Here is a 13,676-nt window from a genome sequence, read left to right as displayed (position 1 = left end):
CCTGTATTATAAATCTGTACTCCTGGGGACTTGGTAAGTCAAGGCAGTGTGGCAGCAATATAATGGATAGGGGAAGGAGCCTGTGGAAAGGAAGATCTTGCATTCTAAGTGATCTAAGTGCTTTGAGATAATCCTCACAGTTATGTTATGTTATGTTATGTTCAGATGAAGGGCCCGTTACCTGGGCCTCATCACACTGCTGCCTTGCTGCTATGCATGGGCTGTGTGCCCGTGAGAGCTTATGTACTTTTGTGTAATGTATGTTTTAAGGCAGAGGAGGAAAATTGCAGATATGTAATGTATTGTTTTGTGTTCCTTTGCAGTTCGCCTCCATGATAGCATATCTGAGGAAGGCTTCCACTACCTCGTCTTTGATCTGTAAGTAGGAAATCCGTAGTGACTGTATCACTATATGCTCTATTCTTGCACTTGATGTCCCTGCCCAGTAGCTCACCCAGACCCCTACTGAACTTAACCTGGAATTTCTCTGCTTTAAAATACTAACACCCCCCCCCCCCGCGCGCCACTTCTCCAGCACAGCATCATAGTTGCCACTGATTGTCCCCTTCCTGGTGGCACACTGTGGATAGTTTCCCCCCTCCCCTGCACAACAACAGCAACAACAACAACAACAACAACATATTTATACCCCGCGCATCTGGCTGGGTTTCCCCAGCCACTCTGGGCGGCTTCCAGCAGAATATTAAAATACAATGATTCATCCAGTATTAAAAGCTTCCCTAAACAGGGCTGCCTTCAGATGTCTTCTAAAAGTCCGATAGTTGTTTATTTCTTTGACATCTGATGAGAGGGCATTCCACAGGGCAGGCGCCACTACCAAGAAGGCCCTCACCGCTGGATCTCAGTGTCCGGGCAGAGCAATGGGGCTGGAGACGCTCCTTCAGGTATACTGAAGGATTATACAGGTATACAGAATTATACAGATATAATTCTGAATAAATTTTGTGTGCTGCTAGGGGAATTGAGCAGGCTGTGGCATCCTCATGGGCAGGGGGGTGGAGAAGAAGGCTGCAGCTGCAGCTATTCCATTAGCACGAAGGGGAGGGTGATGAGAAGGAGGAAGGATATCAGAATGATGGGGGTGACTCAGTGCCCAAGACACACTACGCCCAGAGTAGCTAAACAGCTGCTTAGCCAGAGACAAGCCCACTAAGACCCGCATAAGTTTTAAAGTCTCTGTTGGCTCCAGGGCTCCAGACAGCGTTGTTGGCCTGTCCCTCTTCCCATTCCTTTTGTCAGGATGGCTGTAGGCCATGTCCTGTGCCGACTGCCTTTGCAAAGTGTCTGGGGGCTTGTGGAGACATTGTGTGCTTTGCTCGGCTGCCTCTCACTTCATTCCAGATATAGAAGCTGGTGATCTCATCTCTCCTCTTCCCTGACAGCTCCAGTTAGGCAGTGAGCTATATTTAGCTCTTCTCTGAGTCAGTGCAGCTCCTGCTTGTCTTTCGCTGGAGTCACACAGACCTTGGTATGTCCCTTGCCTGCAGCGGGAGGATTGAAAGTAAAATGCAGGTTTACATCCCCCGGGCCACATGGCAAAGGACACTTGAGGACCCAGCTGTGGACTGGGCCAGCTGCTGCGTGGGTTACGGTTTTGCATGTGCTTTCCGAGACCTTATAGGCTCAAGACTTGATTCTGTGAATATCAAGCAATTCCTGGTGTATGCAGAATGAAGCTGAAAGCTGGGCAGAATGGGGAGGCTTTGATCATCCGCTGAGGCTGTTTGAAATGTTGGAGGGTGGTATACCTTGCTATTCAAGAACAAAGATGACAGATTGCTCCCTTTTTTCATGGAACTCAGCATTACCGGAGTGTGTGTGTGTGGGGGGGGGAAAGACTTTAAACCCATGCTTGCTTCCTCGCTGTAACCTCTGCTAATACTCATTGCATTCTCTTCCATAACCTCTTTCTTAGACAGAGTCACTCAGGTGGCATCCTCTGCTCATTCACTGGGGGGTAAATCATGTGGCACTCAGTGGGACCTACTTTTGAGTAAAATGCACAGTCATTCTATCTTACAATGCTAGCAGCCCTCATGGGTCTTCCTCGGTTAGCTTTTGTTAGGCATGAAAATCAGTAAACCTGGGACAAGCGTCAAATGGAGTGGTGGTGTTGGTAGCTGCTGCTTATTCCTGAAGTGCATTTACACTACTCAGGACACACCCATACAACAAATTCTTATACTCAGCTCATCTCTTACACAAGAAGGGCAAGATGCCAGTGAAAACAGACATGTTGAGCTATTACAGTACTGTAATAATGGCCATGTGGCCTGCTGGGCTAGTGCTGGCCTTTGCATACCCTTGACCTGTTTGCTGGAACATGTGCACTGCATCTACCTGTCCTGTAAAACTATTGTCTGGAAACAGTTTTAGATATCTGCAGTGCTTTTTTTCTAAAAAAAAAATGTTTAGGGGTACTCTATCATTTTCCTACTCATATTGAAATACTGCCCCTCAATGAGGCCAAACTTAGATTCACAAAATGTTTAGGGGTATGCGTCCTCCCCATCCCTCCAGAAAAAAAGCACTAGATATCTGTTCTCTACCTTATTTGTATCCTGCCATGTCTTTATTGATATTCTATATTGAGTGTGCTGGCCACATGACCCGGAAGCTGTACGCCGGCTCCCTAGGACAATAAAGCGAGATGAGTGCCGCAACCCCAGAGTCGGTCCGACTGGACCTAATGGTCAGGGGTCCCTTTACCTTTTTATATTGAACATGAGCCTCCAGTACGGAGTGGGTTCATATGATTGTTTTTCTCATAGCTCAAGGATGGGGAGCCTCAGTTCCAGGGGCTGAATGTGGCCCTTCATGCCAATTTATCTGGCCCTCGGCACTCTCCCCAGGCTGCCTCCTCTATGCCAGGCCACCCATCTCCTCTAGACCTGCTTTGTACCCTCTTTACATGTTTTTGCTGGCTGGAACATTTCTTTTTGCTTGCCCAGATGGAGCGTAGAGAGTTTGTGTAGAAACTAGTTTATTGTACATAAGTAAAATTCACGTTCATTGCTTGGCCCACTTTTGCCCCTGCCATCAGCAGGTGGCCCCCAAAAGGTTGCCCCAGAGAGAATGTGGCCCTCAGACTTGAAAAGTTCCCCCACCCTTGTCATCAGGAGAAACACATGGGTTGTGGAAGAATTCAGTGCTCAAGTGCTATGGCTGACAGTTGCTTCCAAATCTAGGTTGCCTTGCTGAAAATGAAGGATACTTTTACAGCTGACTGTTTTTCTTTCCTTGCTAGCCATCCCTCATCTTAAAGGGCCTCCTGAATGTTGAGTGCATTTGAGCTGATATCCATCATTAGGCTTCTCAAGCTTGCTCCTCTAAAGCCAGCTGAAATATCTGAGAAGTGCAGATGCTCAGCATATCTCAATACTAAGCGGTGTAGCCTTCCAGCTTGTTGAGCAGCTTCCCAAATTATCATTTTGTCACAGGCCTGTTCCCGCTAGCCATCACTGCGACAATATCATAATATTGTGCTTATATACATGTGTCTCTTATAATAAATTCATCTATATGCAGAGCTGCTCCTAGATTCTCTTCCTTTTGAACAGACATACAGAAAAACTTCTCACATTACCATGGCAGTCTCAAGAATGGCTTGTCAAAGCTTCTTGAGGACTTAAGTTTTCTCCCATTCAAATTAGCAATGTCAAATCCGAAGTTAACTATAGAGGTGAGAATCTAGGCGAAAGTGAGAGATGAAAGAGAATCTGAACCACCTTGGGGGTTCCAGTTTGCAGACATTGCTGCATTTTGAGGGGGGATTGCACGGAAGAAGGGAATGGAAAGAGGTGGCTGTTGAAGAGGCAGCTATAACAAAAAAAAATTGCCCTGCAAATCCATGGTGTTGTTCTCTTGGCTCTCACACAGGAGGCAACACGAGCTCCTCGTAGTCAGGTGATTGGCAGCACAGAGGGAAGTAGCGGGTTGCAAGCATTACATCTGTAGCTCTGTGTGGGTGGGAGAGAGAACAAGATTTAGAGCTGCAGCAACAGCGTGGAAATGAAACAGTACACAGCTTAGGAAGGCAGACGGAGCAAATTGCTCCATGCTTTGGTCGTTGTGCTCTTTGTTTGAAGAGGCCCAATCAGCGGCGCTCACATGGTCCTGGGTGATGACAAGGGAGTACATTGCCCAGTGCTTAATTTTCAAAATGAGAGTATGTACTGTAAACTAAGCATTCCTCTTCCTCTTATCCCAAATTTGATGACCAGTGAGTACATTGCCCAGTGCTTAATTTTCAAAATGAGAGTATGTACTGTAAACTAAGCATTCCTCTTCCTCTTATCCCAAATTTGATGACCAGTGATCTGTGTAATCAACCTGGTAACAAACTCCTGCCATAAGTGCCCCTTTTGTCTTTCACCATTCTTACTTGCCTCTTCCAAAATGTTCTCAGCACTGCCTTCGTTGCTTATATTTCTCGGTGTCTTAAAATGGCAGACTATTCAATTGGCAGTATATGGGAAGAGCAGATCACCTAGGTCTTTGCCACGGATGAGCAACTGGTTGGCTCCAGAGTTTGGGGAACTTTGGGCAAAATGCTTCCACACTGACAACCCTTTGTCCTTGGGCCCGGATCAGGAGGCAAGTTATCCAAAGAGAAAGTGGGAGGCAAATGGGGGATTCTGCTACACCTCCTCTGTCTTGTTTGCTTGCTCAGAGAGGACAGACAGTAACAACAGAAGACCTGGAGACCCTGCCAGGAGCCCAGCCCTGCTGACAACTGTCAGTGGCCCCAATGATAATTTCTCCAGCAGAGCAGGTGGCAGTTTCATCCCAAGTCTGTGTTTCGGAAAAGGGATCTAAAAAATTAGAACTTCTGGCAAGCTCGTCTGGTCTTTCAGGAACAGCTGGGCTGTAGCAGTTTGCCCTCAAGGGGCGCTTTTTCAGATTTCAGACTTTGCTTGAACTGTGGTCTGCGTTCTATTTCAGGGTCACGGGCGGGGAGCTCTTTGAAGACATTGTTGCCAGGGAATACTACAGTGAAGCCGATGCAAGGTGAGTGGTAATTCCATCTCCATCTGTCCCCCTCCATCCTTCTTCCTTTCCCCACCCTGTCCCCTTCTTTCTGCTCCCTGATCCCATGCCAGCTTGTACCTGTGCAACATTAACCCATCCATGACTGGGGCGAAGGGTTGGACTCAAAAGGTATCACAAGGCTACAGCAAAGTTCATAAAACCTTTGGCACCAGTGGTTGCCATGATGTGCCCCATTGCCACATGCAGTGCCAGAGCCTGCTGTGTGGCTTTTCCGTCTGATGATCAGGTTGCAGCAAAGGATGGGGCTCCTCTTCCTTTCATAGATATGAAGGAGATGGCATTTTGGCAGGTAACACTTGCCCCATTACAGTGCTGCAGGGTGATAAAAGGTAACACTTGCCAAAATCCACTCCCCCTTTTAATACCAAGGTTACGAGAGCTCTTTCCTCTTATTGCATCTGATTATCTTAAGCGAATTGCCTCCAAAATGGACTCTCACCAAGGTAGGCCACCACCGCAGCTGCTTCATGCTAAGGAAAGAGAGACAGGCAGGAGAGATTTGGCTCAAGACCCGGTGGGCTGATGGCAGGTGTGTTTTTCTACACCACTTGTCTTGAGACTCAGTATCTTAAGATTCAAAGGCTTATGACATTTGCAGGTTACAGAATGAAGGAGGCCAACGCCAGGTGTTTCGTTATTCAGCTCTTTAACCCTGATTCAACTTCAAATAGATTTTGGTTTACCTAGCCTAGATTATATGAACAATTGTGGATGAAATCCAAACCCCCCACCCCCCCCAAAGCATGAGAGTCTGTGAAAGAAGTGAAAATTGGACAGAACATAGTTTCTCAGGATCAGCTCTTGCTGTCCAAGTTGTAGATATCTCTTGAGGATCCCAGGGCTAAAAGTTGACAGAGTGAGAATAGCGAGGCTTAAAGAGCATCATCTTCACTGTGTTCATTTGAAAAATAATCAAAGACTGGAATACAGCAGCGGGTAGAACTCAAAGTATAGCAGCAGTGAGTGGAAAGGACCCACCACCTGAATAATACAGAAGAGTGCAGGGTCAGTAGGGTTTGGACTGATGGAAAAAGTATCTGTAATGCTTGAGCACAGAACTACGGCTGTCACAACAAGAGCTTGTTTGTGAGGGCAGAACCGCATTAGCCAAGAAACGTGGTTGGGGAGCTGCCATTTTTGTCCTGGTCTCACCTTTGGCTACTTCCCATGCTGCTCCAGGGAGTGGAGGAACTATTTGAGAGAGGTGAGATCACATGGGGAGGAGCCATGCGAGGATCAGAAGCTATCTCAAGTACAACTCTTGGTGCTGCGGCTCTACTCTCTCTTACATGTATCCTCCATTTCTGTGTCAATATGGGAAATAGCCGCAGGGGGGGTGGCACCCATTCAACTACTATAAAGTAAGACCTAACCTTTTGTTTTTAGATTGTAAGCTCTGTGGGGCAGGTGCCTGTTTTCTTGTACTTTATAGAGGATCATGCACATTGATGGCCTTATATAGATAATGAAGAATAATAATAATAATAATAATAATAATAATAATAATAATAATGAAGTAGCATTATTTATATTGTGTTTGAGCATCTCTGAACTTGGCAGCAAACCAGGGGTCTCTTAACTGAAACTACTAGCTCTCCTTTCCACTTTGTGTTGTTCTATAGTTTTTCTCTAGAGTTGACCACAGGCTCATTCCCTTAAAGGGGAACCAACCTAATTGATAAGAAAGCATTTTTTTTTATTAACTAAGATAAATATAATAGAACATATTGGTGGAAGATTTTTATTTTATTTAATTTAGCCTGAGGGCTGCTTTTCCTCATGGTCAAATTTCTGGGGGGTTGGGGAGGGACCAGAGGCAAAAGTTTGTGCAACAATGCATGCAACTCTTAAAGCAGGCTGCATTCCAGCCACATAAAAGTCACAAGGGTTTTGCACCCACCCATGCACATAGCCACTATTCAGCCAAGCAAGATTTATGACCACAGTTCAAGGACGTTTTCTAGCCAGACAAAGCTGCATTGAGAAGCATTGTCTGGGGAGAGTTACAAGGGCCAGATAGAGAGGTGTTGGAGGGCCACATTCAGCCCCCAGGCCTGCAGTTCTCCATTCTTGCTGTAAATGGAAACAGTAGAACCTGTTAGTTGCAGTTGTGTGATCATGTGGCTGTTGCCAAACACAGAGTTGTTAAAAAACACAGCCTCTGAATTGAGATTTGCAAAACACAGTAGGGGAGAGATACTATATGTGTGGCCCATTTGTCTCAAGATGTAAATATTGGCAAAAGGATCCATTCCTAGTCTCAATAGGTAGACTCAGGTGACTTTGTGCCATTACAATAATACCCATAGAAGTGAATTCAGAGAAGTAAGGAAGCCATATCACTTGCTTCTAAAAAAAAGAGTGTAGACAAGGGAGGAAGATAAAGTTCTGTTGGGCCATTGAGGGTTGTGAAAGTCAGAGACTTAGTCCCAAGGGGTCAGGGCATAAAGAAACATTTTGCTTTACAGTGGGCTGTGGTGAGGTGCTGCAAGAGGCAACCCATGACGCTGTGATTTAAGTTAAATAATGGGCCCATTTCTACCAAAGGGTGATAGCTTAGTGGTAGAGCACTTGCTTTGCATGCAAAAGGACACATCTTCAATTTCTGGCATCTCCAGATAGGAAAGACCCTTGTCTGAGACCCCAGAGAGATGCTGCCAGTCAGTGTAGACAATGCTAAACTGGATAGTCTGACTTTGTATAAGGTAGCTTCCTATGCCGCTGTGCTAGATAAGTTTGCAAAGACACAGCCGGGGAGACTGATGTTCTTCCTGTGTTTCTTCCAGAATGCAGAGCAGGGCTATGACGTGTAACAGATTAAGCTTTTTCTCAATAAGGTTTTATGTAGACTATGGCCTGGAGGCCGTTGAGGGTTTTTTTTTTTTGCATCTGCTTGGGTTTGTATCTGCTTCAAGGCCCATTTGGGTCTACTAATATGCCCCTTCTCATCTTACGTTGGGCCTACAGAATTGTGCTTACTGTTTCTTGTAATCTTCCATCTCTTCCTTCATACAAAATTCAGATAGATGTTCATTGCCTAGGAGGGGGCTTCATATATTTGGGGGCTGACCCTGCCCAGAGGAGTAGAGAAGCACTGCTTCTCAGATTCAGGTGAGCTCCCTGAGAAATGAACTCTCATTTGTTCTATCACTATTTATTAAATTGTGCTAGCCCTTTGGGTACACAATTCTAGTTGGCATAGTAGGATTTTTGCATGGTACCTTTGTGGGATTTGGGGCCAACTTCCACTTGTAGTGCCAGTCTAGGCACTACCACGAAAGAGACACAGATTCACATTCTTCTTCTTATAATTATTTTTGCAGTCTAATTTATATCCCTTTGCGGTTGGGATAGGGAGAGAAAAACAAGCAAAATGGTATTGTCCCCAGAGGGCAGCCTGCCCTCCCTAAAATCTAGTGAAGGAGGCAAGAGAAAGTCAGCTTTGGGGCATCACTGTGGCCAGGCCTGTATCCAGGTGTGTCCAGGGGTTAGAACAGCCTTCGCCAAACTAATTCCCTCCAGCTGTTGTGGATTACAAGTCCCATCAGCTGTACTGTCTGGGGCAGGTGGTAGTTGTGTTCCAAAACAGCTGTGGGTCACCAGATTGGTGAAGCCTGGATTAGCAAGTTGGGTTTGGAGGGGATCCGTAGAACAGCTGGGAGAGGTACACATAGCACTTCTCTGTGTTGTGTCCTCTCTTCTTCCTCACATTTAAAATGCATTTTTGTAGAGAAGGCCCCAGCATGAGCATCTGTCAGAAAACCTTTCCCCATTTTAGCTGCAACTTCCAAGTTCACTGCAGAAGATACCCAAGGAAGCCTAAAACCCATGATCAGCAGCAATGTACTTGGTGAAGATTTCTCCTTTTGACATTTTCAGCACTCAGAGGTAAGAGCCTCTGTTTTTAATGGACCTTATTCCCATGTAAGTGTGCCAGAATCCAGTCGTGATTAGAGTCCATTTTAATTTCCAATGACCTAGTTGATCCTGTAGGACAGTAAATGGTATTAAAGAAATAATCAGATAGCAACTAACATAACATTTCTGCAAAGCAAGTTATTTTTATCTGTCCTGCCTCCTTATTTCATTTATTTGTTTTAGAGATTTCTAATCCCACTTTTTCATATAGAGCCGCCCCCACCCCCTGTCTAAGTCAGTTTACAGCATTTAAAGCTGGTTCTTTAGACACCCTTCCACAATCAAATTCCAAATGCACAGCTCACAGCTGAAACAGATTTATATGCATGCATTTATATGCATGCATGCATTCCTGTAATTCCTGGCCATATTTAGTGACCTGTGACTACCAGGGGTATTCCCTCTCCTTGAAACACAGCTGTACTCTGAAATATTAAACACTTCCCTGGTCATAACTAGGAAGTGCAGTTTTCCAGAACTTACTAGCTGTTTCAAAAGACTGACTAAAGCAGCCACTTGTAAGCTATGGTGATTGAAAGGAGCTAAGAGGAGAATTACCAGCAATGGTTCTGTCCCTCTTTTCCCTACTTCCTTGCGGAAGGGTGTCTAAACAACCAGCTGTTGGGGACCCTTGATCCCAGCTCTGAGATCGCTCTTTCAGATCAAGAATGAAGCCCAACCATTTTATTTATTCAAAATACTGAAGGTAGGTTTCAGGTTGTGAATATATATAATCTGCTTGTGTGCAGAAGGTCCAGTGCAGAACTAATAATAATAGTTTGGACAAACCATTTATACAAACTCCTTGCATCTTTGTTGTTACCTTAGCCCAGGACTGGGGAACCTGTGGCCATCCAGATGTTGATGGACTCAACCAACCCCAGTCAACATGGCCAATGGTTAGAAGATTGTGTTTTTTTAAATCTGGCTATACGCATAACTAGCAGCTCACAATTCTTTTCAATAGTGTGATCTTCTCCTTTCTCCAACTGATAGGACTTTTGACGTTCCCCTTTTTGTTTTAGTGTATTTGAATGGGAACACACATCAATCAGTGTGCAAGCTTGCTGGCACTAGCAAACTGCAAATAGTGGAGTCCATGAATGTTGAATGGGCCGCTAAACTGAGCCTTGGAAGCCTAAATTGTTTGAGATCCAGCGGAGGGGGTAGAACTGAAGTGTGGTACACGCTATGCGGAGATGTATAAAATTATAGATTAACAGCAGAACTTTGGCACATCCAATGAAGCTGAATGTTGGGAGATTGAGGATAGACAAAGAAAGCACTTTTTAACACAACAGATAGCTATGGAATTCATTCCCGCAAGAAGTCGCGATGGCTACTAACTTACAGAGCTTTAAAAGAGGATTAGACAACTTAATGAAGGATAAGACTAATCAATTACTATAGTCCACAGTGGCTTCACTGTCAACAGCTACTAGTCTTGATGGCTGTGTTCTACCTCCACAATCAGAGGCAGTACCTTTGAATGCCAGTTGCTGGAAATCACAAGTAGGGAAAGTGTGTTGGATCAATCCATCAACCTGATGGATGATTTAGAAGGATTGGGTCCAGCATCACTTTCGCTGCCCATGTGTGACAGTATCTGTACTCAGCAGAGTTACATCTCAACACAGCTCCTTCCTTGGAAGCGTCTTTGGGGTTGAAGGTACACACGCAGTAGGCAATAAACACTCATGGATGCCATAAAGATTCAGTCAAGTGTAGAGGTTTACTTGACAGGCATAAAAGCATATTGGTAGCAGCTATAAAAGGTAAAGGTAAAGGACCCTTGGGCGGTTCACTCTAGTCAAAGGCATCTATGGCGTTGCGGCGCTCATCTCACTTGTAGGCCGAGGGAGCTGGCGTTTGTCCACAGACTGCTTTCTGGGTCATGTGGCCAGCAGGACTAAACTGCTTATGTGGCTGGGGCAGGTGTGGCCTAGAGAGAGTCCTTAAGGGCCAGGTAGAGAGCCATGGAGGGCCACATTCACCCTGAGGGTCTGAGTTCCCCACTCTTGGTCATGCCCATGCAGCAGTAATGTTGGGGGATCAAATGAGCTACTTTGAGTTATTCCTGTCCCCACTGTCTGCAAAGGTGCCAGTTATATTATCCCATGTTAGTCCTCATATCTAGCACAGGACTGTCTTGGGCTATGCAGTTTTTCTCACTAGCTTCTTATACTGAGGAGGCGGAGTATCCTGGGGTAAAGGAATCTGCCTTTCCTGGAATATTTTCTGCACACTGAGTGTGGTGCTACATTTCCTAGGCCAGACAGTTTGCCCAGATCCAAGAGGTTCACAGCGGTCAGGCTTGCAGGTTGTGAGCAATGGCCTTTCACACAGTACCTATCCACACCCATAGATATTACCCTCTCTCTCTTTTTCCATGCCAGCCTCATGGGCTTCCCTTGCTGTGTTTCAAAACTACTTATTATATACACGACTTCTGTAGCCCCAAGTGATCTGTTTTGGAGGGGGTGGGTGGGAGAGGCTCCCTTTGGCACTGCTCTCCATTCTCAGATCCTGACTGCACATAGTTTCTGGTGCTATTAACAGCCATCTGCACACATCTTGTGATAACCCCCTGTGGTCTCTGAGCTTTCACAACATTGTTTCTCTCCTTCTCTTGTCCCCCATATCCACCCTGCCCCCTGTCCCTTTCTGTCTGTCCATCTGTCTGTTGCTGTGGATCTTTCCCCTCCCCTTTCCCCCTTTTAATCTCTGGATTTTGTTTCCTGCCATGCATATTTTGGTTGTCGTCTTCTTTTGCTCACTCCCTTTCTATAACCTTCCTGTGCTCTCTTCTTCTTCTTACACCTTTCCTGCCTTTCTTCTGTGTATGATTTCTCCACTTCTCTCCTCCTGATCCCCATTGTCTGCCCCTTTCCCAACCTGCCTCCTGTCTTCCTTCCTCCCTCCCTCCCCCCTTCCCGTTTTGTTTTGCAGTCACTGTATCCATCAGATATTAGAAAGCGTAACTTACATTCACCACTATGCCATTGTGCATAGGGACCTGAAGGTCAGTATATATATGCCTTTCACCCTCTCAGAATGTTGGGTGGGGAGCGTAGGTGCTGCCATAATAGATTGAATCTGGTCAGGTCTGGCATTCTGCCCTGTCAGGTTCCTTTTATTTTTGGCGTATGGGGAGGGCAGTTATTCAGAGTTGGTTTCTTCCCTGTCCGAACTTGCATGACAAAATCCTTCTCATCAATGCAGAACTCCAGTGAGACTGGTTGGGGACCCTGAGACCTTCCACACAAGGAAACACCCAGGCCCACATGAACCACCTGGTTCCAGTGATCCTGGCACTGACAGTTATTGTCCATAACGGGGGGAACTAAAGCAATTGGCTTGATTCTATAGCATTCATCATTCCATCTCTCCCATGTCTTCCCACTCGTGCTTGTGTGCGCGTTCTCTCTCTCTCTCTCTCTCTCTCTCTCCTTCTCTCTCCTTCCCTCCCTCTTCTCCCTCTCTCTGTTTCCTGATCTGCATCTCTTATCTTGTTTACCGGAACCCCTCCTTCCCAACTCTTGTCCCATTTACTTTTTTGGGCCAAAGCATTTGCATGTTGCCTTGGAGATCAGAAGTCATACAGTTTAGGGAGTGTGGTGCACAGCCATCAGTGCCAGCAGTTTGGGGCATGTAGCTACTCCTAGCGATGGAGAGTGTAGCATCACTGCATGTGCCTCCATGCATAAAAATAAAAATCCATGCATGTAGAAAACTTGCATGTCTGGAAGAAGGGTTCTTAGCCTAGCCTTCCCTCTGCCTTTAGTTTTCTGTGTGTACGGGATTTTTGTGTATGGAGCAACATTCCAGCGCATACCACACTTTCACCCGAAGTCTGAAGTTGTAGCATTTGGAAGAAGACTTTAGGGTATTACCTGCTGTTTTGTGAGAACTACATCTTCTCAGGGAACACATCTGGGTTTTGGTTCAAAAGGTGGGCATCACTTACTTTTTCTAGGAAGGAAATGGGCAAAGCACCAGCCATGTTATTTGAGAGAGATTGATAACAGAAACGGTCTGGTTGGATGAACCTATGATGCAACTGCCTGTAGGGTTTTTAGGAGTCAATGAGGCTTAAGGCTCAGTGCCCTACTTATGATCTGGCTTTGGCAGTAATCCAGAGTTGAGACACAGTAGGAAATGGTGTAAGGAGATAGGCACACCCTTGACATTTTTGTGAGCTCGGTAGGTGGGAAATGGCTCTGCTTGTGAACTTAGCAGTACCTCCTTGCTTCCTATTATAGGCAGTTTGGCTCATGGCAGTATTAGGATGCTTAGGTGTTCTGTACAGTCCCACTACCCAGAGATATCACTTTCAGATCTCTCTTCCTTCACTCGTTTCATCCCAGAACAGTGGGAGGTTTTGTATTAGAGGTGCAAGGTGGGGAATCCTCCGTAATTCCACGGTACACCATGGTTATGAATATGTGTCCTATGTGGATTTTCAGGCAGAGTGGAAGGGGCCATGGTTTTAAGCCTTAATTTTTCTCTATACTTTTAAAGCAACTTAGGGGAATGTGTGGACCATCCAGATGTTGTTGGACTGCAGCTCCCATCATCCATATCCATTGGCCATGCTGGCTGGGCTTGATATTAGTTGGAGTCCAACAGCATCCAGAAAGCCACAGGTTCCCCATTTCTGTGTTGTGCAATATGCAGGATTGGGG

At 45.7% G+C, this 13,676-nt stretch overlaps 1 protein-coding gene across 15 annotated transcripts in view; it reads left to right on the top strand.

Annotated features, from left to right (window-relative positions):
• The window catches only part of CAMK2B (calcium/calmodulin dependent protein kinase II beta), a 208,959-nt gene that overhangs the window by 104,914 nt on the left and 90,369 nt on the right, over positions 1-13,676 (top strand). For all 15 annotated transcript variants that reach the window (XM_083588539.1, XM_083588544.1, XM_083588538.1 and 12 more), the window contains exons 4-5: positions 324-378; positions 4,966-5,031. In XM_083588539.1, the coding sequence (XP_083444665.1) occupies positions 324-378; positions 4,966-5,031 (121 nt within the window). The remainder of the gene's footprint in view (positions 1-323; positions 379-4,965; positions 5,032-13,676) is intronic.

Source organism: Podarcis filfolensis, assembly GCF_964270895.1.
Source record: "Podarcis filfolensis genome assembly, chromosome: 15".
Taxonomy (NCBI): domain Eukaryota; kingdom Metazoa; phylum Chordata; class Lepidosauria; order Squamata; family Lacertidae; genus Podarcis; species Podarcis filfolensis.
Note: the sequence above shows the minus strand (reverse complement) of the source record. Positions and strands in the feature narration are given on the sequence as shown.